Source organism: Rhinichthys klamathensis, unplaced genomic scaffold (genome assembly GCF_029890125.1).
Source record: "Rhinichthys klamathensis goyatoka isolate OS25496 unplaced genomic scaffold, OSU_Roscu_1.1 h1tg000139l_1, whole genome shotgun sequence".
Taxonomy (NCBI): Eukaryota; Metazoa; Chordata; class Actinopteri; order Cypriniformes; family Leuciscidae; genus Rhinichthys; species Rhinichthys klamathensis.
In genome coordinates, this window is record NW_026606674.1 from 267,832 (window position 1) to 294,414 (window position 26,583).

General features: G+C 37.9%; 1 protein-coding gene across 13 annotated transcripts in view; it reads left to right on the plus strand.

Moving 5' to 3' along the window:
* grip1 (glutamate receptor interacting protein 1) overlaps nucleotides 1-26,583 on the plus strand; it is a 283,603-nt gene that overhangs the window by 179,893 nt on the left and 77,127 nt on the right. For all 13 annotated transcript variants that reach the window (XM_056257459.1, XM_056257463.1, XM_056257454.1 and 10 more), the window contains exons 2-3: nucleotides 14,414-14,494; nucleotides 26,175-26,310. In XM_056257459.1, coding sequence (XP_056113434.1) covers nucleotides 14,414-14,494; nucleotides 26,175-26,310 — 217 coding nt within the window. The remainder of the gene's footprint in view (nucleotides 1-14,413; nucleotides 14,495-26,174; nucleotides 26,311-26,583) is intronic.

A 26,583-nucleotide genomic window follows, 5' to 3' on the forward strand; every position in this document is an offset into this window, starting at 1 on the left:
AATATATATTTTTACTGTACAACTGTAAATTTACAATACTACTATTTATGGCTGTCTTAATTCTTTTTCGATTGTTAAACCATCAAGCTGCAGGGAGCCCTGAAAGCTTCTCTTTTGTTGACATCAGCCAGTTTGTAAGCGCTTCTTTTTACAAGTATAGGAAGATGGTTGGAACAAGTTGTGGCCCAAATGCTTCTTATAAGTGAACCAAGCTTAGAACCAAACAGAACATGCAGAGATCAGTTTGTGAAACCTGTTAACCGTTACCTCATGGATCCAGACCCTGGAGTGGTCACCGTCAAACCCTCCAGCAAACTCTTTCCCCCACAAATCCTTGTGTTGTACAGAATGTGTGGGCTTTACTTTAGAAAAACAGTCCTGATGGAGGGCTGATCCTGTGGAGAGAGACGCAATATTTAGTAGCAGCGGGCGGCAATGTTGTGTTCATTTCAGTTAGGAAGTGAAGGGGAGGGGAAGATGAGGCAGAGAAGTAGGTGTATGTTCTCTGTCGTTCCCAATCTTCTCTGCCAGTTAGGATTCCTCCAGAGTTGGTGAAGTGAGGGAGAACAAACAGTTAGTTCCCATTGCCCAGTGAGCAAGTCTCCCCCTCCACCCCCATCTTTGCTTTGATTTCTTTTTTCTTCTACATTCGGGGAGCACAGAAGTTGTGAGGCGATGTTATAGCGTGCTGCTCTAAGATAATGCACTTGTGTCGCATGCCGCTTTCTGTCGCACACATTTTTGTTGACTGAGAACATCAAAGACCATTGAGTTAATAAGTGATGTTTTCAGGAACTTCAAATATTTGCAGAGTGCAATTTTAAAGCAATAGTTCACCCAAACATGAAAAAATCAAAGATCCATGTGCACAAGAAATCATATTTTATTTGAGCTTGCAGGCCGTATTGAATGTGATTAGTGGCCAATATTTGGCATTAAAATGACCTGTATTGGCTGATAAGTTTTTCTGTGTCAGTAGCAGGACTCTTATTTTGAAAGCGGCAGGGGTTTGAGAGTCTTGATTCATTAAATGATCCATCTCATAAAAGTCATTTCATTTAGCTTTTTTTGTGTGTTAACAGTTCCTTTAAATATTAAATGATGAAAATGAGACCATCTTCATTATCTCTGCCGGAGATGAAGTATGTTTTACCCTTTGGACACCGTTTTAGCTACACTTTTGCCCACTGAGAAACTCTAAAAATTTTAAACACCTGTATGCTGTTACATTACTTTTTCTTTTTCCTTTTCTTTTTTTAAACTGTATTACCATGGCTGGCAGCAGTTTTCATCTTTTAAATCACCATACTGCACATTCCCTTTATGGTGGTCAAAGAGACACTTTCATTAGAATCATTCATTTGGCTTTTCATGAATAACATGACTTGGAGTTTGAATTTTAGCTTTTAAATTGATTGGCCTCTCAAACACTTGATCCAACCAATTACCCAGTGCAGTGTCCTTCAGTGGGAGCTGGAGCACCTCTCACCCGCTCTGCAGATAAGCTCCAGAGACGAGCGGGTTGAAATGAAAGGTAGAATCACTCTGAAGAGTTAGCCACTTATCCACAGGAGGGATACTGCCGAAGGGTTGTCTGCTTGAGATGGTCGGTCGGCGCCACTGTGGGGAATCTCAGCGAATGAAAAACTGTCTAGCACGAACAGTCATTTGTTTTTATTTCTCCCTGGGGTCCCACGTTCATCCCTGCTTTCAGTTTACCAAATAACAGAAAATGCCATTCGTGCACATTTCGCTCTTTAAAATGTGATACCATTTTTTTTTTCAGTGACACTCAGATCATGGCAATTCAAACTAGGGAAATTTGTGAACTGGATGGATTATAAATGCAAAAAAAAAAATAATACATGTTGTGTATTTTATAGAAATACCAACAAAAAAAATACTTTACAATAAAATAATTAAAATATTAAAACCGCTCAACTACTAGACAAACTTGTTTTGTTTTGCTTTGCATACTTCTACATCATTGTGCTTATAGGGCACTCATTGAAATACTTGGAAATTCTAAATTTCAACCATAGAGTGTTATTGGAGCATATTATAAGACTTCTAAACATTTGTGAGTTTTTAAAAAAATATATTTTTTTAGGTTGGAAATCAAGGGCAATGAAGTTACCATATATGGTTCCTCGCCAGTCTAGGGTAATTTTTTTTTCCCTTAAAAAGTGTATATATAAAAATATAATAAAAACACATAAACTTGGTACAAACATAAAAATATTTATTTAGGAACATTTTAAATTATTATTAGGTACATTTTAAATTAAATTACACCTCTTGGCAGAGGGGCCTATATCACTCTGGCCTGGAGTGTCTAGGTTGTGGGTGGGTGGGAGGAAGTCAGGGTCTGCCACATCATCATCTTCCTCCTCACAGCCCTCATCATCACTGATGCTGGGGTGGGCTGGCACAACTGTCTCCCTCTTGCCGTAAAAGATTTGCGCAGATAGCTGCAAAGAACAGAGAGTACATTTTTGAGTCAATATCAAGCCCAGTTTGAGTTATTTGTTGAGTAACAGTGAAGTGCAGATCTACTGAAATATAAATAATAAGAAAAATAAGTGAGTAACATTGGACTGGTCTGTCATAATATATGTAAATATATAATAAGAAGTGCAAAATATCATTATAAGTATTAAAAATAGTTATAAAGGTCATAAAAACTGACCAAAACCACACATATTTCAATATCTAATATGGCTTGAAAATGTCAATAAAGGTGTTTCGTTTCCCACTGGATCACTTTATAATGTTATTCAAACCTGTGATAACATCCAATGCACTAGTAAATACTATTGTCCTACATAATCATAGACTGTGGTTATAATGCATTATTTGTAGAAAAAATACCCTAGTACAGCTTTTCTATACGCATAGGGCGGATGTCTAAATATGGTCTTCCTATCACTTGCGCTAATCTTACGTGAACAGGGCGTATGATCAAATATGGTCTCACCATTTTTCATGCCACAAATGTCACTACTTTCAAGAAATCTATGCAAACAACACCTATCTCAACATGTTGCACAACTATTCAACCATAGAATGTGTGAGTTTCATCAACTTACCATTTTTTGTTTTGAAGTTATTAGCGCTGATGTGGGAGTAGGTAGTAGCGCAAAACCTCACTTTCCAATAACCGGAACGACACTGAAGTTTGAAATGCTCCGCGCAACTTCTGATTGGTCAGATGCCATGGTGTGACTATCAGTGACGTAGCCTGATCTTCGCTGATTGGCTAGGAGAAATATATGCGCTCATAGGACAATGCAAACAGGCAGGGAGAGTCAGTTTGAATGCGCGATTAAGTTACCAAATATGCTTCCTCGCCCGATAAAGGGTTAACAGTTTTTACATTAATAGGCTGGAAAAATCACAAGTAAACCAAGACTGAAGAACTGCAAAGAGTGATCACGTGCTATAGAGCACTTTTTTCCCCCTCATATTCTTCATTTGGCTGACCACCAATTGAACTGCCTAACCACATGGACCTACTCTGAGATCAGCTGCTGCTTTGGGTCCAGTGTGGTCAGTAATGAGCTCAGTGATGGAGGCTGGGTCAAAGTGTTTGAATGTGCGTTGAACCGCCAGATGCAGCTCCAGCACTGAGTCCAGAGAAGTGAAGGATTACATATGCTTCTTTCCTAGATGTTCCCTCTGTGGAGTAACAACAGCAGGTGCTGACCAGAGGATGAGTTATAGCTCTGATGTCTGCGCACTTACTACGAAATTACATACACAGCCATATGATCAAATGCTGCAGAGAAGTCAACACTCGTGTTCTGCTTCGGGTCTGAGGATCCCAAGGTCATTTTAATAGCTCAAAACAACAAAACATGGACAGTAAGATTTATTTTTGCTAGATATTTTTTTGTATTGCAATAAATGTGACAGTAAACACATTTATAATGTTACAAAAGATTTTTATTGCAAATGTGGTTCTTTTGAACTTTCTATACATCAAACTTTTAACAATAACACGCAAACTTTTGAAAATACGTTTTTGAACCCTTATCATTTCCATGTAAACTATAGGTGAATTTTAGCCTGGTTAAAACCAGACCATTCTCAGTTGTAACTGAGTTATGGTCTGGCAAAGCGGCATAGACAAATCATTTCCATAGGGGCGTCACCAACGGAAGTCGCGGATAGACCTAAAACCAATCAGAGCAATGAAGGAGATGACGTATGCAGAGCGGCGGAGAAACATCTCCGAGTGTTGTTCTTTTGCTCGGTTTTTAACAAAAAAGAAACTTAAAACAGACGCGATAGCTGATTCGAACGAGTGATGTTCGACGGCGGCATCCATCTTTGTAATGTAGGCTACAAAATCTGCTTCAAAATCCCAGCGCTGTCGTCATCGTGTAAAGCCCGCCCCAACGTTTCTGATTGGTGCCTCGATTTCGACGGATTGGAAATGGGCTTGAATGAGCTCTTTGCCAGACTAACTTTCAGAGCAAATCTAAATTTGCCGGAAGTTGTCTGGGTTTTCCCAGGCTAGGTGAATTTGTGAAACCGGTGACGTCATGCACATTACGTGGTCAGTCTATAGGCGCCTAGTGTTTCTTTACAGTGACATTTGGCACCTGGCATGCGTAATACAGCAGTTTTAGTCACTTTTGCGGATCCGTGTGAACGGGGATCATCTTGACAACGTTATCGTGTGTACGCAAAACTTTTCAAAAACGCAAAGGAAATTTTTTTTTCCGTTTTTAGTACATCGTTGTCGTGTAAACGAACCCTTGGCTTTGTGATATTACTACATAAAAGCACAAAATAGATCTGTATTTTTTAAATATTTAAAATTACACAAATCTATCCAAATATTTTCTCAGAGCAACACTGCGAAAGATATTAATGCAGAGTTTTCAGAGATTGTATCTTTTAAACAAGTACATTTTGTCTTACTGAACTGGATCTCTTACTCTTAATAAGCTGAAGGTATTGCTATAAAAGAAGTCCAAGAAGACTCAATAAAAACTTTTTGAAAATTGACTCAATAAGAAAATTCTTGCCATTTTTGCCACAGCAAAATGCATCAGATGGTCAGTGAACTGGTTATGAGTCTGAGAGTCTCATTTAGACCCTCTCAGAAGATCTAAACACTTCCTTCTTATCTTTCTTATCCCCGATGTCTCCCTCATCCCAACTATAGTTCCTCATCTGAAGCACCAGTGGTTGAGCGTGACATGAACTGACTGCTCAGGCCACCCCTGTTAAAATTTCAGGACTTTTAATCCCAGGTTGTCCCGCCTCTCCACTTAGAGGTGAATACAGGCCGACACTCCTCCACAGTGCCCAGGAGGATGCTCGGATTGTTGCTCTCTTTATGTATGATGTAGTTCCACTCTTTGAAATGGGATGGGTGTACTTTATGTCATCCCACTTTACACAGACTGAGATCACAGCTAAAAATAATAGAGCCATTTCTTTGCTCTCCCCTGAGGTAAAGCACACTCTTCAGTCTGGTTTTTACCAGAGTGTGAAGTCGTTTTGTACACAAATACTGTAGTTCTTATTGAGGAAAGTTGAAAATATCTTTTTCATCTCGAACAATAGCGATGTCGTGTTATTTTTAAGGCCATCGTACCTCGCATTCGTACGCTTGTTGCTATTTGTGTTGCAAGTTATTTCGTCTGCTAGCAGGGTTTTTTTGGAAAAAAGAAAGCCTGTCAAGCCTGCAATTTGCACAAGTTCCAAATCTTTTAGGAAGCTTTTAGGAAATGTTCCTGTACATTGCTTTCATGTCCGCCAACTCTCCAAATGAATGTAAGGGTATGCATGAGTGAGCATGCTGTGACCTGACAGCGTGATGGCCGCTTTGCTTGCGTCTCTTATCTCACTCGCTCTCTCTCTCTCTCTGCCATGCACAAACGTACCCTCTCATTTCCATTTTCCTAGTGCTGTAAGACCGAAATTTCTCGTCTCACCTCGGTCTGTGCTAATGCTTGGCGCCTTGAGACCCAGGGTTTTATTCATTTATTCATTCCGCCACCTGTATCGAGGGATGCACTCGCAGGATGCGTCATCAGCCAACCTGGACCATCGGCGGTGGAAAGAAGCAAGCTGACTTGTTGATCTCTTAAGAACTTTTCTAATGGCACGACTTTTGGTTTGCGGCGTCTTTAATCTAGAGTGCATAAATGCCCTGGGGTTTTGTTTAGAATAGAGAAGGAAAAAGTGAAATGTTGGGCCATCATCAGCACTTTTAATACACCCACTGCCTCAGAACCTACCGGTGCAGTCATCCGAACAACATCTTGCTTCCTCAAGCTTGTATGTGTGAGCGTATAAGCGGGTTTGTGGTGACATTTTCCACGTGCTGGGATACAGGGCTGAACTATGCAGAAAACAGATGCTGGACAGCTGTGGAGGTTGAAGATCTCTGGCACTGCTAGTCTTGGATTCCAGAGGGAGAGGTGGATTTCAGACGAGCCCTCGGTGTTGTAGAGCACATTTACCCTATGGCATTTCTTTGTGGTGTCAGCAGGGGTTTCCGCGGTGACGTCGGTGAGTACCACCAACACTGGGAGTGACACTGGGACAATGAGAGTTTGGATGCTGAAAATAGGCTTTGGCTAATACGGTTAATTAATGTCCTGCTGTGCGGCTTTGTTTTCTCTAAACTGCCAAATCTGTCAGAATAGGGATGAAATTTTGGTGTGAAAATGGCATGTTAAATGTGGAAATTGTGTTCTCTTGCAAGCTACTTTTTTTAACACAAGGAAAAAAAAAAAGAAAAAAAATTCTGAAGGTCTTTGAATCATAGACGAATGCATATTCAGTCATTCAGCCATCCAGTCAGGCCTGGATGTCATCTGCATAATAAAATATGAAGGATCCAAGATACATGGCTGAATAAGCTGATTGGTTGGCTAGCCGAGCTTTTATGTTGTCTGATTGGTTCCTCTCAAGACTTCTCACATCTGGCCCTGGTCTGTCATGCTGTGTATCTGTCTATAACAAAAGAAGCTAGACTTTTAAGTTGTTCTTAAAATGTGAGTGGTGCTTACCTGTGAAAATGTCACTGTCATGAAGGTAAGGTGTCATTTGTGGTTGAAATGGAGTTCTGGGTGGTTCATGGTTCTGCTTTTCTCTTTTGCTCATATAGTCTGATTTGAAAAGTCTAATCTTAGAAAAGTAATAGCACAATAGTTTTGTCACTGCTGTTTTGTACATAGTTTTTCCATTAGGCGTTATGCTTTATAGTCTCTGACCTTGAGTTAGAAAAGCTACAGAAAATATATTAATTAATGCAATAACTATAATAATTTATAATTATTTATTTATTTATTTATTACAAATTCTGAATAATCTGGAATATTTATTTTTGTCTCGTAATCCCAGCCCCCACCCCCCCCCCCACCCCCACCCCACCCCCCAACCCCGAACCCCCTGCTTTTTATTAGATTTTGATTCCCAAATTGTTCATTGTGGTCTCTAGCTTTTTGGACTCTTCTGTATGTATGTTTAGCAGGAATGTGCAAATTGAATTAACTTAATTTGCATCATATTTTTCCAACTGTGACTTGCTGGATATGTGTATAACTGTACAAATATCTGTCATCTGCATCTGATATGCGTTTTGTCAAAGAGGAAGGTTACAAAGGCTTGCATTCCTGGTGGTCTACATTCAGTTCCTCATTGCACATGCATCTTATCTTATGATTCCTGTTACTGCCGACTGGTGTGTGTGTGTGTGTGTGTGTGTGTGCGTGTGTGTGTGTGTGTGTGTGTGTGTGATCTGCACATCACAAGCACTGAGGCTTTAATTTGGAGGGCTGTGTTTTGTGTGATGGTGTGACAGGTGAGAGACACTTTGTTATAACACCTTCAGCTCAGATGCCAAGATGAGCCTCTCTCTCTCTCTCTCTCTCTCTCTCTCTCTCTCTCTCTCTCTCTCTCGCTCTCATTCATTTTGTCTCTCTCCATTTCTGTAACCCAGATTCAGGAAAAAAGGGAAAAATCATTGACATCCAACGGCTTTTGAACACCACACATTTTGCTGACACTGAAATTGATTTGTATCTCAGTCTCAATCATTTGTGCAGACACTGACAAGACGGTGAAATTTAGTTGGATTTCCTGGTCCGAACCAGAGTTTTATTCCACCAAATATTTTATTCAGTTTTCTAACAACACTTTAATAGTGTGAAGAAAGAAAAAAAATGAACCCACTTTGGTTGACTTAGTGTAATGATAATATAAAAGCCAATGATTAAAAATGTTCTATTTCTATTTTCTAAAATGCATGTTCGTGATCTTTTTGCGAATGAGTTATTCATGCGTTTCTTTTTTCTTCATTATTTTAATTTATCTTACCATGAAATGACAGACTTTTTCCTGGTGATGTATCCTAGACTTCTCCAATCATTTAGTTCACTTGAACTCCACATCTGCAACAGTGTTATTTTAGTATTTATTACTATTTTGAATTGATTTTAAATGTTATAGTTTTCATTTAATTTTAATTTAGTTCTCATTTTAATTCAAGTTTAAGTTTTGGTAATTTTTAGGGATGCACAGATATAAAAATTTTGGTTGATAGTGATACGATAACCGATAATTCTTTATATATGAAAGCCGATAACCGATATAAATCTAAATCCAAGTTTTTATATAATTTTTGAGGGCCTGATTACAAAAAAAACAAGTCTCACCATTAAAATCCATGTCCCAAGCACACAATTATAATGTTCTCATTATCATTATGTAACCTATATGACAGACTTGTGCTGAAAATATTGCACTTAACTGTATTTTGCTTTTATGAAGGGATTCCAATCATATTTCAAGCATTCAAAACTATAATTTCGAAAAGTGCCCATCTGAAGTGTCTCAGCTAAAGGAAATAATCCATTATTTATCGGCTTTATATATGGCTATGTATATGTGTGTGTGTCTATATATTTTAGTTTTTGAGATTTCAGTTCAGCAACATTTCTAATTTATAAAATTTTCGAACTGTTTTCACACCAGTCAAAAACCATCCAAACTTGACACAGACTTGTTCCACAGCAAAAGTGCTAGTGTGAATACACTCTAAAATTCATGAAGGAAGCCATGTTACTAAACTTTTTTATTTTTTATTATTTTTTATTATAATTTTACAATGAATAAAAGCAGCAGCATCTCTTCTAACCGACTGATGAACTGACGAAGGAGCGAAGCCTTGGGCTACTGAATGAAAAACACCCACATGCTGTTTTACACATCTGCGTAGTAGACGTTCATGAAATGCTTTGAAACTTTCAAATGTAGGAGAATTTTGCATATCGCTGATGGATTATTCTTGCTTTTCACCGCATGAAAACAAATAAATCTGCTCCCACACTCTCGCCCGTGTTGATTATCCGAAATAGCGCTATAAGCGTGTTTGAAGCCGATGATCAGATTTAAGATAAAGGTAAACTTCATCCCATGATGCTTTCAGCTCTGAACCTGTGGTAAATTCTGAGAAATCTGATTCCTGCTGTGCCAATAATCTGTTTACTGACCTCTCTGTTGGTCGGATCATCACTTGCCTCAGTAACATCTGACAGTTGTGAGGAGGCTGACAGTGACGTCTCTACACACCAGCTCATAGACACTGTGGGCTTACAGTTCTATGCATTTTAAATGAGTCTGTCTGCTCTGGTCTCTGGGGAGATGCACGCCGTCGGTTGTCGACATAGTCGGCGAGCAGTGCCAGTCAATAGACCCTTTTTTAGACCCACTCAGCAGATTGTATTAGAGGATGGAGGGTAGGTAAGCTTGATTGAATCTTAAATTCATTTTAGATCTATTGGCAATTTAAATACCAGTGTCAAATCGACTTGTTTATCGAAATAAAAACAAACTGCTGCTGCATACGTTACCTAAAAAAAAAAAAAAAAAAAAAAAAATATATATATATATACACACCATAGTGGTTACTGGTAGGAAATGTTTTGTTAATATCAGTCAATATAGCAGATGATATTGGATGTTTTATTGTGAACTCTAGTTTTGTCTGTTACTGAAATTGTTTTGTCTGTTGTCTGAAATACTTTTCCTGTCATCAATTGCTGAACAAATTTTATACTGTACATAATGCTTAGAGTCTAAATTCATGTAAGCATCACAGCATTGATTGATCGTCCAAAAACTAATTATTTTAGTGTTATTTAATGTATTGTATTTAAAAAAAAAAAATCAATATTCGACTTGGGAGATTATTGGATATATATATATATATATATATATATTTATTCCTGGATATATACAGTGTGTGTGCATATATATATATATATATATATATTGTTTAGCAGGAATGTGCATTTCTAATTTAAGCTTTATCTCCTTGAGTAAAAGCACTCTTTCATGCTTTAATTTCACACAGTAATGTAGCTTTAGTGAAGAGCCTATTCATTAATTTAACAATTTGGTGCATTTGATTGGATACAGAAATGCCCCAGGAGTTGCTGTTAACTGACTGAAGAAAATGGAGAAGACTTATTTCTCATCCCCTGTGGTCTTCAGAAGGTTCCTCTTAATTTTGACCTCCCCTCATTTCCATGAAATGACTTATTAATGAGGGGGTATTTTTAATACAGGCTGATTCAGAGCTTTTTCTGCCTTTGGTTCAGAAAGAGGCATGAGTGGGATGTTGCTTTCATTTGGAGCTCTCTTGTGTTCACTGACTTGTGTCCAGCCCATTGACCACAGTAAAGTCAAACTGACCATGACGGATGATCAAGAATAAATTGCCTATCAGACGCTCGCTCTAATCTCGAGTGAGACTGTCAAAAAAGCTCATGGATCGTAATACGTACGTCTCATTTATATGGTCTGTTTCTCCATTCAAAGGTAGCTGTATACCATTAAAATACATTTAAATTGTGTGTATATATATATATATATATATATATATATATATATATATATATATATATATATATATATATATATATATATATATATATTAGGGATGTCCCGATCAAGTTTTGTGTGCCTCCAGTCAAAGTAATTTAATAATTAACAACTTTAACAATGTGTGTGTGCACATGTGTGCCTTACATTATTATTCAAGACTTCATCTGCATATAATTACCATATTCATGTTGCAGTCAAGACACATTAAAATATACAATGGTGCATTAATAGTACTAGAAAGCCAATGATATAATCAGGCTTAACTTTTTCCCCGCCAGCATTTTCTCCCCAAAAAAATTTGCCAGTCAGAGCAATCATTTTTGGTCATATTCATAGCCACCAGAATATTCTGTATGAATATGTAAACAGTGAAAGTATCAAAAGAAAGAACAGAGCCTCTGATTTTAAACAAAAATAAATTATTCTAGCAATCATTCTTTTCTTTTCTTTTTTTAGCAATACTTGAATGTTGGTAAGTTTAATAATAAAAATAAAAAAAACATTTTGAACAAAAGCTGAGAAAATCACGCTTTTAACAAAGACTTAGTCCGGATCGGATTCAGAACGATGATCAAAACATAAATAGCTTACTTGTGTATAAGCAACTTCTATCCGCTCCTGGTTTACCCAGATGATCAGATCTTCTTCTTTGCATATTTATGGATCCAGAGATGCTTTACTATTTTAGAACAGCGCCCCCTACCGCATGAAACATGGATTGCCTTAAAACTTGTCAATGGCAGGGAAAGCGTTAATAACTGTAAAAACTGTCCATAAGCTACATAATATGTTAACTTCTGATTTAAGCACTACATACTACTCAACTCCATACTAAATGTAATGCATTAATACTTAGGGTTAGCTTAGTTAATTTGTTCAGATCTCTAACCCCAGCAAGAGTAATAACAAGCCTCGCAAGCACTACGAGTCATTTCAACACACTGCAGCCCAGTGGCGGTTCTAGCCCATTTCAACTGGGGGGGCCAAGCTGGGGCCAGTTGTACTGTTAGAGGGGCCAGTTACATTTAGACCTTATTGTTGTCCTATCATTTTCTGCACTACTGCAGGCATTAACAGGCAAAATACCGTGTTTATAATCATTCAACAATGTATTTGCATTTCCATTATATTTTTACATTTGCATTACATATTCAGTATTAGTCACAGTAACTGTAATAGACATGATGTCCTTCTTTCTCTTCATTTTGAGAACTATAGAGCAAAAGCAATGGGGACCAAGAAGCTTATTAATTCATTTACTGAAAATAACTGACTTTCTAGGTAACTACGTCTAACCGTTTACAGGGTTCCTGCACACTTTTTAAAAAAATTTAAGGCTTTTTAAGACCTAAAGAAATCAAAATTAATACCGTACATTAGGGGTGTGCAATATTGACAAAAATATATTTCAATATTTTCAACGTTTTGTTGATAATAATTAGATGATATTTTACTGATTGTGTTTTTTTGCTGGTGCCATGGCTGGTTTAGGCCTGTTGTTGACAGCTGTCTCACGAAGATATTCATATTTTTCATATTATATGGTCAGTTCACAGCAGTGACAGAAATATTTTTTTTAATTAAGGGGCAATATTTGCCACCTTAAATTGATTTCCAGGGGCATTTTCACCTATATATGGACATTTTTTCTAAACTTATTTAGAGTTATGCATCACCTTTTATGTCAAATACTAACATTCAAATTATACAATAATTATACTTATTTATACAATAATACTTAATTATACAATAATTATACAGTACCACTGCTACCAGTCAAATTAATTAATTCAATCAAAATCCATCTTTGCAGTGCAGAGGTGACACAGAAGTGGCATTCATATATTTACACTCCATTTACAATAGCATAAATAAAGCTATGAGATTTTTTTAAAATCAATATTTAAATATGAAATGATTTCTAATTTTAACGTTTTAATTAAAGGATATTTTAAATATGAAACTAAAACCGCCAGTAGGCGGCGGCAAGTCCCTGTAAGAGGGATTCATTAATTCAACCGATTTGTTCAAACGGCTGATTCATTCGGGAAAGAAGCAAGTGATTCGTTCAAAACGCGGATTTCAGACTAGTCAATAAATCATCGCTGTGTTGCATTGAGACTCTGCTACGGTTTCATTATGAAATTCTAGTCGGCGAAATAAAGGGAAAACAAACAATATTGACAATATTGTGTCTAAAAAGTTCTCCCAATGTTAACTTATTGTTAATTTAACTGTTGTATAACATAAATATCACAGTTGCAATTGTGCACGGGAAAACTGCACCCTTGCTGATGTGATATTCTAATATAAGAACATAATATGATATAAATATAAGACAAAAACTAATTTGGGGACATAGCCTACCTATGAACTGCACACAGCAGTGAAAGGACGATAGACAAATGCGATGTCACCTCACACAGTGCCTCGTACATAGTTAAAACAATGATTACAATATCATAATAGACAATACACATCGCACACCCCATACGCACATAAAGAATGAACTTACAACTGAACTGACATTTACCAACTTTCTTCTCTCCTCTCTCGCGTGCAGGAGACAGACGTTATTCTGCCGCGATTCCCGGGAATGTGATGCGAATTGTCACGTGAAAATGCAAATCCACAAAGATAGAATAATAAATAGAAAAAATAATACGCATACAACGATAACAACGATAGCAAAAAACAGTTTTGTAAAAAATTATTTCAAACTCCACTTTTAGGGGGGCCACAAGGGGGGCCAAGCTTTTTGTCACAGGGGCACTGGCCCCCCCTGGCCTCCCTCTAGAACCGCCACTGCTGCAGCCCACTTATGTTCACAAATGATAGAATACAGTATGTTAATAATTATTATCCCTTTCCCACTGTATAAATATCAATCCACACACCACACGGTCTCTTGGGCATCTACGCGCATCTCCACATATGCGTGATCTGCTGCCCAGTCTTGCTGTGCTTTGCCACTGCAGTGAAAGTAAACAGTGCTCAGTGTGCCGTCCTGCTGTTCTGTAAGGGCTCCATTATGACGGGACTCCCACTGCTTTTGCTCAGTATTCCACGGCTCCGAATCAGAGCATACAGTCGGATGGCCACAGCTGGGGCTGCTCACACTGATGCACTCACCATACATCACAGATAGGAGGTCTCTGTTCCCTGCTCAACATGCGTGATTGGCAGGGGAGTGCGGTGTGTTGTTGAGAGTGTCTGTGTGTCTTTTGGAGTTTGAGTGTGTGCGGAAAGAGCTGACAGCCTCAGACTCAAATTACTGTTTTTGAAGGCTATGTCTCTTTGAGAGCGTGATGGTCATTGTAATAGCTTGTGCTTACGTGATAGCTATCTTTTCTGGTGAAGAAAGCCACTTCTCTTTGGTGTCTTTGAATTTGTGTACATGTTGCTTGCATGTGAAAAAAAGATTGTGGCTTTGCTAATGAAAACCGTCGTGTGTGGTTTTTAAATGTCTTGGTTTTTTTGTGTGTGTTTTTTTTTTCAGATGAGGGGCCCTACACTAAACACTCCAATCCCTCCAGGCCACCAGATGGCGCTCTGGCCATTAGGAGACAGAGTATTCCAGGTACAAAGCACAATGTCTAACCTGTCACTTTATTTATTTGAAGGTGTGGGATAGTCTGATGCTCAAAAAAGTGACGTATAACCAAAATTGCTGTGTACGATTATCGATGGAGAAAATAATTACCGTTTTATGCACCTGGCCATGCAAATGTTTGATAAAAAGACTGCTTTAAAGTGTGCACCTAGATGCCATCATTTTCTTTTTAATTTATGTTTTAGTAATTTTGTGTGTTAGTCATTTTTCTTTTGGTTTTTAAATATTTCTATTTAGCTTTATTTTAGATTTAATAATTCTAATACTTAAACTTATTTTAATTTCAGTTAGTTGCCAAAACAACATTTCTAGTTTTCATTTTGGCTATTTTTTTAATCTAATATTTGTATTTTTATTTCAATGAATGAGATTTTGTTTTAATAGTTAGTTTTAATTAGCAATAACAACAGTTGTTACTAACTAACTTTACCTTAACTTTACACTTTTTGTTTTGTTATTCTTTTTCAACAAGATCTATACATTTATTTAGCAATTACTACCAGTCAAAAGTATGAACGCATTTGACTGAATTGACTTTTGTCATGATTATTGAAGCCTTCATACCTAGAGACTTCTGCTTAAATACGTTAAATGAGTTGTCTAGACATTCAATTGTGTATCCATATCACTTTTTTTACAAAAATAATATTTTAGTTAAAAAAATTAAATGGATGTCTTTGATTGGATACTGAGGCTGAATCTATTCAAAGAGATGTGTGATCTGAAGAAATATAATCTAGTATTGATTTGACATTTTCACAACAAGAATGAGAATGTTCAACTGGTAGTGTACATAATATGCCGATACATCAATTGATCTACGGCCAGTTTTACGGTTATTTGACAAGATGAACAAATTGCTTGCAGTACTCACTTGTGTTCACTTATGACTCGTTGCAGAAACCCAGCGCCCCCTTTGTGTTAGTTGAGATTCGTTTTGAAGCCGTGCTCATCTCAATGCTAGAGGTAAAAAAATTTCAATAAAAAAGTCTCGGAGGGTGTTGAAATAAATTCCCTGTATAATCTCTCAGTTCAGAGCTCTAAGCACATCAAACCCATCTTCAGAAGCGGTTAGCGTTTAGCATGACGGCTTTGGGGCCTCGTGCCCACGTTCTGATGTAGCTTCCCGCCGAAGGCACAGGGCTCTTTGGACTGCCGTATTAAACCATCCATCTGAAGACAGATTAGGGGAAGGATGTGACGCTCCTGCCGAGATCGGTGTGATGGTTTTGCTGGTGAAAGTATCAGAGATGGTGGCACGCCTCATAATGCTTCCTTAGAAAATCAGTTTCTGCCAAGAGTGGGATTAGAAGCTACTGTCACAAAGTACTTCACGTATAAGGCTGGAGGGATGCGACTGAATATTGTAATGGGAAATACACAAAGGTGATGAAGTTGCATCATATTTTTTTTTTTCGTTCTAGATTTGCTTCATTGGTCGTTCTTGACTTGCTCAAGTCCTGAGCCTTATGTAACCACAATTACTCGCTATCAAATTTGTAAGAGAAATTGATGATATTCTTTGGTACATTCTTTTTAATGGCCATTCACATTGTCCTTGAATGATTTAGTATTCCAGACGTGATGAATATGAGCCATTTATTTTAATCATTCAAGCACTACATCACTAACTGTACGTCTTGTTTTACTGAGAACGAATTAATGCTAATGAGTTGTTTGTATATAAAATTCAAAGTGAAGCTATGTGGTTCAATAGAGTGGAGTGGCAAAACGTTTTTCTTGCTTAGACTCTCCAAAGACTATAAATGCAATGTTAAGTGTAGATATCCTGAAAAGTGTTGCTTTTAAAAAATATATGTTATGATGGAGTGGTGGGAAATAAATTCATGTTGCGACTGATGATGAATTTTGTGCTGCACCCTCAACCTGAGACTATTCATGAATTCACTGATTCCTGGTTAGAATTTATTTGAAAATGTGGATTCAGTTCTTGAATTTGAATAGAGGTAGCAAACAGGATGCAGATTTGTAATTTGAATTTGAATCTAAGCAAGTAGAATTATAATACAGTAAATGTATGTATCTGCTGGAAGTAAAGCTTTTACCCATAATCCCTTGTTACACTAACAAGAAAAAATTCATTTCATTTTTCTTTTCAAAAGAAGTCTCTTGTGCTCATCATTACTCGAGTCTTCAGTGTCACATGATCCTTCAGAAATCATATGCTGATTTGCTGCTCAATAAACATTTGTTATTATAAGCAATGTTGAAAACAGTTGTTCTAATTCATATTTTTCAAAAGAAGAGTATTTATTTAAATTATTAATATTTTGTAACATTATAAATGCATTTACTGACACTTTCATTACATTTATTGCATCCTTAATCCTGAATTAAAGTATTAATTTCTTAAAAAAAATATTTACCCCAAACTTTTGAACAGTAGAGTACTGTACATGCAACATATGAATGTGTTAAATAGAAATTTTTTTGTTTTTGACAGTATTGAACAGTATTGAGAATTAAGTTAAGACATTCCTCTTGAGTAACTGTTGAATTTCCTTGAATTGTAAATTCCTCTCATTAGAATTCAATCGACAGTTCAACATCCTTTCAAGAAATCCAATTATACATTCTAGTTAATAAACAGAAAGTGAGCCAAAGGGTTAAATTCAGCATCGTTCCCAAACCTGCTAGTAAAAACCAGAAGCAAAACATAAAGATAGCTTGAAAAGCCTGATGATTTCATTTCAGATTCAACAAGTGTCCTCCCTCTCCCCAAGATGATATCTGTGTTTTTATGAGCCTCAAAACACTGAGAATCGCTGAAGTCTATCCACTCTCGCACCGCCACCGATCTCTCAGCACATTTAAATCTCCTTGATTAGTTCTCTGCAGTTGTTATTAATATGGATGAGGGGATTAGCAAATTGTTACCTGGAATTTTGCAAATGAATCCACCGGGGGTCGTGTTCTCTAACTGCTTATAATCACAATATGTTTTAAGCAACATACAGGGGAGCCGAGGCCTGCGGTGCAGGAGTGTCCCAAAGCTCATTGGGCTGCTGGTGAAGAGATACAAATGCATCATTCATGTATAACCTCAATTTCCTGCTACAACACTAGCTCTCGCTTACCCTGGATACACGTCCCCTGGCATGCACATCTCTTTTTAAATGCCATGTTAGCATTCATTGGGCAGGCTCGGGATGAGTGAGAGAGACAGGCTGCTGACAGATGAGCTCGCTGTGGATGGCATTGGGCGCTGGCTTGAAAGCTGAAAATGTTGTTGCATCAAAGTGATTCAGCACTTTCAGAGGCGCATGCAATGCAGGGTGCAGCTGCAGAGGCGTCTATTCATTTCACCTGAGGTCCGTTATCAAGCTGTCCGAGGTGGGAAAGTTTAATGGAGGTTGTGGCTCATTTTAAGGGCTGTTTGTGGTGCTTTCTTGTGAGTAGAGTTTCTTTGGGAAGTTTGGGCTGTTTTTGTTGCTGGGTGTTTCTTTGACTTTGGGCACTTTTATGTCCCTGGGGTTGTTTATTATTAGCCTGGCTCCGCCCTCCTACGTACTTCCACTCAATTTTCATTTTCTTTCAGTACTACGTCTGGGTTTGTGGTGTATTCTTTGGTTTTCTCTGGTCAATTTTTTACCGGTCCAATCAGCAAACAGAGGGAGTGGCTGAGAACGATGACATTGATGCCGTGCGCTAGTTTGAGTCGTCATACGTCACGACCAAACGTTAGCGATTGGTTATGGCAGATCCAGAGTGGCTCTGGGCAGATCCAATAGTTTTAAACTTCAACAGAGTACCCGCCTAGGAAGTTAACGCTTGTCAATGGAGCGAGGCCAGACTCTCTGTACAAATGAAGTGTACGAGAGTCTGGTGGGACCAGGCTAGTTTATTATTGCATCTAGCGGAAGGTCACATTAAAACTGTCTTCTTGGAAACCTTTTACCATGCAAAGATTACATTGCTACTTGTAAAATACTTCCTTTTTTTTACCTACATCAATACTTTCAATATAATACTAACAAAATCCATTATAACAATAGAAAACTACAATGATGTAAAAGAGAGGATAGAATAAACTACATGTTCAATATTTACTGTGTGAAAAATGTGTTTAAAAGTTTGGGGTTAGTAAGATTTTTTTCATGTTTTGAAAGAAACCACTTATTCTCGCCAAGGCTGCAAAAATCAGCAACATTGTGAAATTTAAAATAACGTTTTCTATATTTTGAAATGTAATTTATTCCTGTGATCATATGCTGATTTGATGCTCAAGACACATTTCGAATCAATGTTGGAAGCAGTTGTGCTGATAAAAAAAAATAATAATAATAATTGTATTTTTTCAGGATTCTTTAAATAGAAAGTGCAAAAGAAAATCACTTATTTGAAAAATAAATCGTTTGGAACATTATACTGTACATAACTGTCTTTTAATCAATTTAATGCGCCCTTGCTGAATGAATGCATCAATTTCTCTAAAAAGAATGACTGAGCCCAAACTTAGTGGGAGTACAAATACGCTAAATAAATGCTTTCTTGTTTACAGTAATTGTATTTATTTAGCATATAGTACATATTAGAAATTAACCTTAGCAAGACAGTAGCAAGTAGCTTGTAATGTGTACCAACAAATGTTTACAATGTAATTTCCACAATTATCATATGGGGAAAAAAAGACTATGGAAGTCAATGGGGCCCATCAACTGTTTGGAACTTGAGGGTGAGTAAATGATGACAGAATGTTCATTTTGGGGGGAAATTATCCCGTTAAGTCCACAGGGCCAAAAGTGACCATACTGTAGCTCTTAAAGAAACACCCTCTTAAAATACCCTTCCAAAGCAAGGTGTTTCTCTGAGGATGTAAAACTGCATGTCAGAAGCGGATGAGTAAAGAGATTGCGGGCAGATGTGCAGGCTAGCACTTCATACCTCAGCGCGCCTGTGCGAAATCTTCATGATAAATGCTCTGAAACTTTTTGTTCTCCCAGAAGACCCTGTTTGCCGCAGGAGCCAACAGATAGTGTTTTTCATTTGCCTGTGTGTGTTTTATCCCCCTGTGAAGAAAACAGCCCTGCATACAAACAAGTAAAAGCAGGTTTACTGGAATTTAGCCCTTTAAATATTAAAATGACACGTAATTAATCCTATTGTTGTAGTTCTTCTCGCTTGTGGGGAGGGAGAGGTAAAAGAAGTGCATTATTGTGCTGTTTGTCCACCATTTTGAGTGTCTCTAAATTGTCTCCGTATGAGAATATTGATCTCTCGCTCACATACAATACAACTTCAAAATGGTGTCCATCAGAAGAAAAAGTTAAGAACCAGTGTCAATTTACTGCACTGAATATAATTTGATAACACACACAAAAAGGGAGTTGCATGTCTCGATGTAATAGTCTGCATGATTGAACATCATCAAGGAGAGCCATCGTTCAAACACCAGATCGTTTATTCTCAAATTGAATACATCATATTCAATTATCAATTTGATTAGTTGCAGTTGATCATTTTCTTTGAAGAGGCGGTTTAGAAATTGTGTAATGATTTTGCTCTCGAATTGAATATTTATTGTTGTCCTTGTTGTAATTTAAGTAATTAAAGCAATTGTTTCTGAATACGTTTGTGTTTATATCCCATGGATGTTTACTAGCATCAACCATTAGTCATGGCTGGTTCCATATTGAATTATGGCCCAATTTGTAATTTTGACTGCTAAAGTTTCAATGGTGGAAAGCCAATTCAGTGCTGAGCCCACCTGCTGGTACGCCTACAGCCTTCATAGAGAGCTAAACCGCGAACTGACAGCGGGCATTTAACCAAATGTTTTCATTACACCTCGGAGCAATGTTACAAACAAAATAAATCTCCATTCTGCACCTTGCTGCTGTCCCTGTCTGAGCTTCCCATAGAAAATGCAGCTTTTCCCTAAATGTGGTGTGTTTTTCTCAAATGTTGGGTCTTTACTGATGGGATAAACAATGCTAAATGCGAATAATCGAACACATAAACATAGGCAGGGCCTTTCAGTTTTTGAAAGGAAGGAGAAAACGAATATATTTTAGTTGACATCAAAGGTTGCGCGTCTAGTCAAGCTTTACAATATTTGAGATTTTAAATTTGAGATTTAAAATTCTATACAAATTTGTCTCAGAAAAAAAAAAAAACTAAAATCCAAAAAATTGGGAATTTAGGCATCGTAACATTATAATGCACAGTATGAAAATGGGCATTCGTTTTAATATTTGCTAAAGATTACACTAATTTTAAATGAGCATTAGACTAGATGATGGCACAAGGGTAATATACTGTAAATGTACAAATAGAGCAACTGAGCATGTCAAAAATAAATATACAATATAATCTGCCAACACCATCACACAAAATATCTCTATTTTTACATATATATTCATCGCTAAATATCTATGGACATTGTAGGGCCTGTGCAATTCATGGTGGTAATAATGCATTTTATTTAAAATTTTATAATTTTATTTGATATTATAAGGACTTTTATAGTTTTATTTAAGGTAGGATTTTTGTTTACTTGTGAATGATAAATTATACTTTGTTGGGTCGCCTCAGAACCCTTTTTTTGTTTGGATTTTCTGTGCGTGATCTATCAAGTTTGCCATCTAGATCAGACAGCGATCGCAGATTAACGTTTTCCTGTCACAGCTTGAGAAAGTGATGACTTTTTAACCTGCGTGCGCCTCAGCTGACAGAGTAGATGTTTATATCTGGCTCTCTCCATCATACACTCCATCTGTACTTTTATCTCCTGCTTTTGTATCATTCTCGCACATGCTGTCCCAAGCTCTATCTTTCTCTCTCTCTCCCTCAATACCTGTCTGATGGGCACAGCATTCGATCCCGCCACAGAAATCTGTCGGCTTTGAGAAAGCTGATGGCCAATCTCATCACCGTGGCAACATGGCAAGGCAACACTAGCTCTGTCTGCCTCATTCAAAGAGAAAAGGTGGGAAAGAGGACATGGAATGAAATGAGAGACCACGAGTAATAGGATCAACTTATCAACTTCCACACCTGTCCCAGTGTAGCCCTCAAAGCACAGCTCATTAGATCCCAACGGCCCTTTTCCTCGCTCAGGGCCGGGATATTAAGCTGAACCCTCGGTGAACTGAGAGAACCATGCTTTCCCCAGACAGCTTAAGACTGAGTTTGTAATATGACCATGGCATACTGTGACACAAATTGTTTGGATACTGAATGACCCCCAGTGGGCCCCCCGATGCAGCTGCGCGACAGGGCTCACAACATGCACGAAGGATGCTGCCGAGTTTGGCTTGGATTGCGATTACGTTTTAAAAGAAACAGTTCAATAAGACATTTCACAATCAGAGCTATGAAATGAAAATCATACATGTTGTAATTTTTAATAGATTATACTTATCTGTAATATATACTCGCACACACATACAGTATATATATATATATATATATATATATATATATATATATATATATACAAACATATATATACACTCACCGGCCACTTTATTAGGTACCCCATGCTAGTAACGGGTTGGACCCCCTTTTGCCTTCAGAACTGCCTCAATTCTTCGTGGCATAGATTCAACAAGGTGCTGGAAGCATTCCTCAGGGAGTTTGGTCCATATTGACATGATGGCATCACACAGTTGCCGCAGATTTGTCGGCTGCACATCCATGATGTGAATCTCCCGTTCCACCACATCCCAAAGATGCTCTATTGGGTTGAGATCTGGTGACTGTGGAGGCCATTTTAGTACAGTGAACTCATTGTCATGTTCAAGAAACCAATTTGAAATGATTAGAGCTTTGTGACATGGTGGAAGTAGCCATCAGAGGATGGGTACATGGTGGCCATAAAGGGATGGACATGGTCAGAAACAATGCTCAGGTAGGCCGTGGCATTTAAACGATGCCCAATTGGCACTAAGGGGCCTAAAGTGTGCCAGGAAAACATCCCCCACACCATTACACCACCACCACCGGCCTGCACAGTGGTAACAAGGCATGATGGTTCCATGTTCTCATTCTGTTTACGCCAAATTCTGACTCTAACATCTGAATGTCTCAACAGAAATCGAGACTCATCAGACCAGGCAACATTTTTCCAGTCTTCAACTGTTCAATTTTGGTGAGCTCTTGCAAATTGTAGCCTCTTTTTCCTATTTGTAGTGGAGATGAGTGGTACCCGGTGGAGTCTTCTGCTGTTGTAGCCCATCCGCCTCAAGGTTGTGCGTGTCGTGGCTTCACAAATGCTTTGCTGCATACCTCGGTTGTAACGAGTGGTTATTTCAGTCACTGTTGCCCTTCTATCAGCTCGAACCAGTCTGGCCATTCTCCTCTGACCTCTGGCATCAACAAGGCATTTCCGCCCACAGAACTGCCGCTCACTGGACGTTTTTTCTTTTTCGGACCATTCTCTGTAAACCCTAGAGATGGTTGTGCGTGAAAATCCCAGTAGATTAGCAGTTTCTGAAATACTCAGACCAGCCCTTCTGGCACCAACAATCATGCCACGTTCAAAGTCACTCAAATCAACTTTCTTCCCCATACTGATGCTCGGTTTGAACTGCAGGAGATTGTCTTGACCATGTCTACATGCCTAAATGCACTGAGTTGCCGCCATGTGATTGGCTGCTTAGAAATTAAGTGTTAACGAGCAGTTGGACAGGTGTACCTAATAAAGTGGCCGGTGAGTATATATATATATATATATATATATATATATATATATATATATATATATATATATATATATATATATATATATATTACCATTTATTAATATTTTAACACCATTTATTGGTTATCAGCCATAAGAAAATGCTGGCCGATATTGGTATATCTCTATTATTGTACTTGCCTAGATTGTTTAAATATTTGCTATATTTGTTTTCTCTGTTCAGTTTTCTTCTTGTTTATTGTCATGTACAACTATTTTAAGAGAATGTTATTATGTAAAGTTGCACATATTTGTGTTCACAAGGTTGCACGTATTTGTGTTCACAAACTCGCATAAAGTATGTTTCTGGCCTCGGAAGACATGTTATGTCAACCAAATAAAAAAAATTTCCCCTGTCTTCCACATGTAAAGGGAGTTAATTTAATGCCGTCACAAACCACCGAAAGACCCATAATTTCTCCTCATCCGACTGAGAGGAGGGAAATGACAGCAACATTTATAATTCGGCCCACTGTAATTTTTCGCTGTCAGGCGAATCCCCAGAAGTGCAAAGTTCTTTTTAATCAAATTATTTGATGAAAGCTGAAGGCAAATTGAGCGGTTCTTTTACAATTAATTATCAAAAGACTGGCACACAACACGAGGCTTGTTATAGATTGAACTCCCGTTTGAATATTGATTGACTTTTTTTTTTCTTTTTTCACGGCAAGATGTTTCGCCTCTATCACTCGCAAACACACACAATCACAGACACTAAATTATTCAGCAGTTCCTTTTGGCACATTTTAAGTTTGATTTCTCTTTTAATTACTTTGCTGTCTTTGATTTATCATCATGTTTGCACGGCAAGTTCCCTGCTTGGCTCCATAGGCTTGACTAGAGGTTCAGGTTCAGGCCAAATAGTAAGATCCATGCTAAACTTCCTCTGTTCTGGGTCACGTTTCGACATAGCTCCCCTCCCATGTCCATATGGCAGCGGTATCGATCGGAGGCAGAGTGCAATGTCAAATCTGTTTCTTCCTCTACTGAGGTTTTTGCGCTGGTGATTTGCATGCAAAGGGCATCGAAGCAGTTATGGATTTTAAGGCAAAACAAAACTGATGGATTTGTAATAGATCTACAGATCTCATGATTTCATTATAAATTTTTGTATAACAAGAATATGAATTTTAAGAAGCAGATCAAGTTCTGTTTGTACTTATTTAATAAAAAAAAAACACGGAGCAAAGAGGACCCGGGCAATGCACTGACAGACAAGACAGAGCAGGATACTTTCGATATGAAACAAATATTTAAGTTGTATTATGAAATGCAAATAATAATAATAATTTGTTACATTTATATAGTGCTTTTCTGGGAACTCAAAGCGTTCTACATATGGTACGCTGTGCGACGGCAGCCATATTGAATGAATGAATGAAGTATACATTAAAAATAATGTGGCGTGGAAGTTCACTGTAGCGCCTCAGTTTAAGCGAAGCGGTAGCGCACGTGATGATCTCTTTCCTCTACTACTAGTTACAGTACAAAATAAACATGAATTAACATCAGAGGGTATGTTGAAAGAATCAGCAAAACTTACTGAAATGCACATGTCTCATGTAATTGTTAAATCAGTGTTTCAACTGCGGATAAAACAGCTTGTAAACAATGTGGAAAAACCTCAGAAAAGCCATTCATTGTCCATATACGGTATAGTTAGCAAGAAAAAATGTAATCTAGAGAGGAGCATTTTTAAAACAATATGCACTATATTACATATTCATTCTATTTTTACTCTAATACCATTCAATTTATTATGATAACTTTATTATAATAAAATTCATACAAATCAGTTACTAATTAACCTCCCCCCTCACCCCCAATTCTCACTCCAAGCTGAACTCAAAAGTTGTCAGTCCTGTCTTTTTGTACCCTGTGTCCCGTTATTGCCGTCCTCCTGCGGTGAAATGCTCAGCAGCTCTGTTCTGTCAGTAGCCTCAGGGGGGTTTGGAGCTTCGTCTCCCCTCACTCTCTGTCCTGCGCTACCAGGAAAGGAAAGTGAGGGAATGCATATAAATCTGTCTTTTTCTTCCTCCAGTAAAGAGAGAGGGATTACAAATGCCTTATTTTGATTTCTTCTCCAGCTTAGACAGCTGATGGAGTAGTGATGGTAGGGTGTGTGAGAGAGAGGAAAAGCCCTGCTTGCACAGATATGCAGTATTCTTAATGTGACTTTGAGAGTCCCACGGAGGGATTGAATGACAGCCAGTCGATAGGGGAGTGATGCGTCTGGCTGACCAGCAATATCAGTGCAAGTCGGCGAGAGAGACAGCAAATAGAAGACAAAATGATATAAGGGAGACAGAAGACAAAAATTGGAATGAAAATTGGGGGGTTGTAGTTAGATTATTTTATTTACTTATTCATGCATATGTGTGTATATATATATATATATATATATATATATATATATATATATACATATATATATTCTGGTTTTTATTGATATATATTTATTTTATATATTATCGTTTTTGCTTATATTTACTAATAAAATATAAACTTGTATTAATTTATTCCTGCATTTATTCTTTTTAAAATGAATGTATGTGTTCTTTTTTATTATTGTTTATAACTAATTTATTTTTAATAAATTGATTTACATTTTTCAAAGGGAGTATGTTCCCAGATGACATTAAAGCGAGGTTTTGACAGCTTTAGCTCACCTCTGGTGACTCTTGTGTCCTCGAACTATAGCCAAGTGCAGACACACACACACACACACACAGAGCACTCAGCGTATAACTAATTACCAGCTGAGGTAGAATAAGAGAGAGAGAGGGCCAAGCCAGAGCGCCTGATCACAGTCATTTAGATGAGAGAGGGGTATGGCAGTGGCTGGCCTGCTTTGCTCTTGTAACCCTCTCATCTCCTGTCTCTGCTCCTCCTCTCCCACCTCCCCCAATAACCCTCCTTCTCATCCCTACTTTTGCTCCACAGATGAGTTTAAGGGCACGAGTACCGTGGAGCTGATCAAGAAGGAAGGCACCACCCTGGGTCTGACAGTATCCGGAGGCATCGACAAAGACGGCAAGCCCAGAGTCTCCAACCTGCGCCAGGGCGGCATCGCTGCCAGGTCAGTATTAGCGAGCCATTTGTGGATTCATTTTACAAAACACTCCACCACTTTCAAAACATTGCTGTGTTTTTAAGATGTCCGACATATCAGACTCAGAAGTTGGGAAACATCTTTGGATACAGTCGTTGGTGCTTGCTAAGACTGTTGTTGGTGATAGGGTTAGGACTTGAAGAAACCCATAAGCATAAAGTATTTGGTGCCTAACTCATGAATGACACTCTAGAAACTTGCTATTCTGCTTAAAATGTTCAGGAAAAAATGATTCCTTAG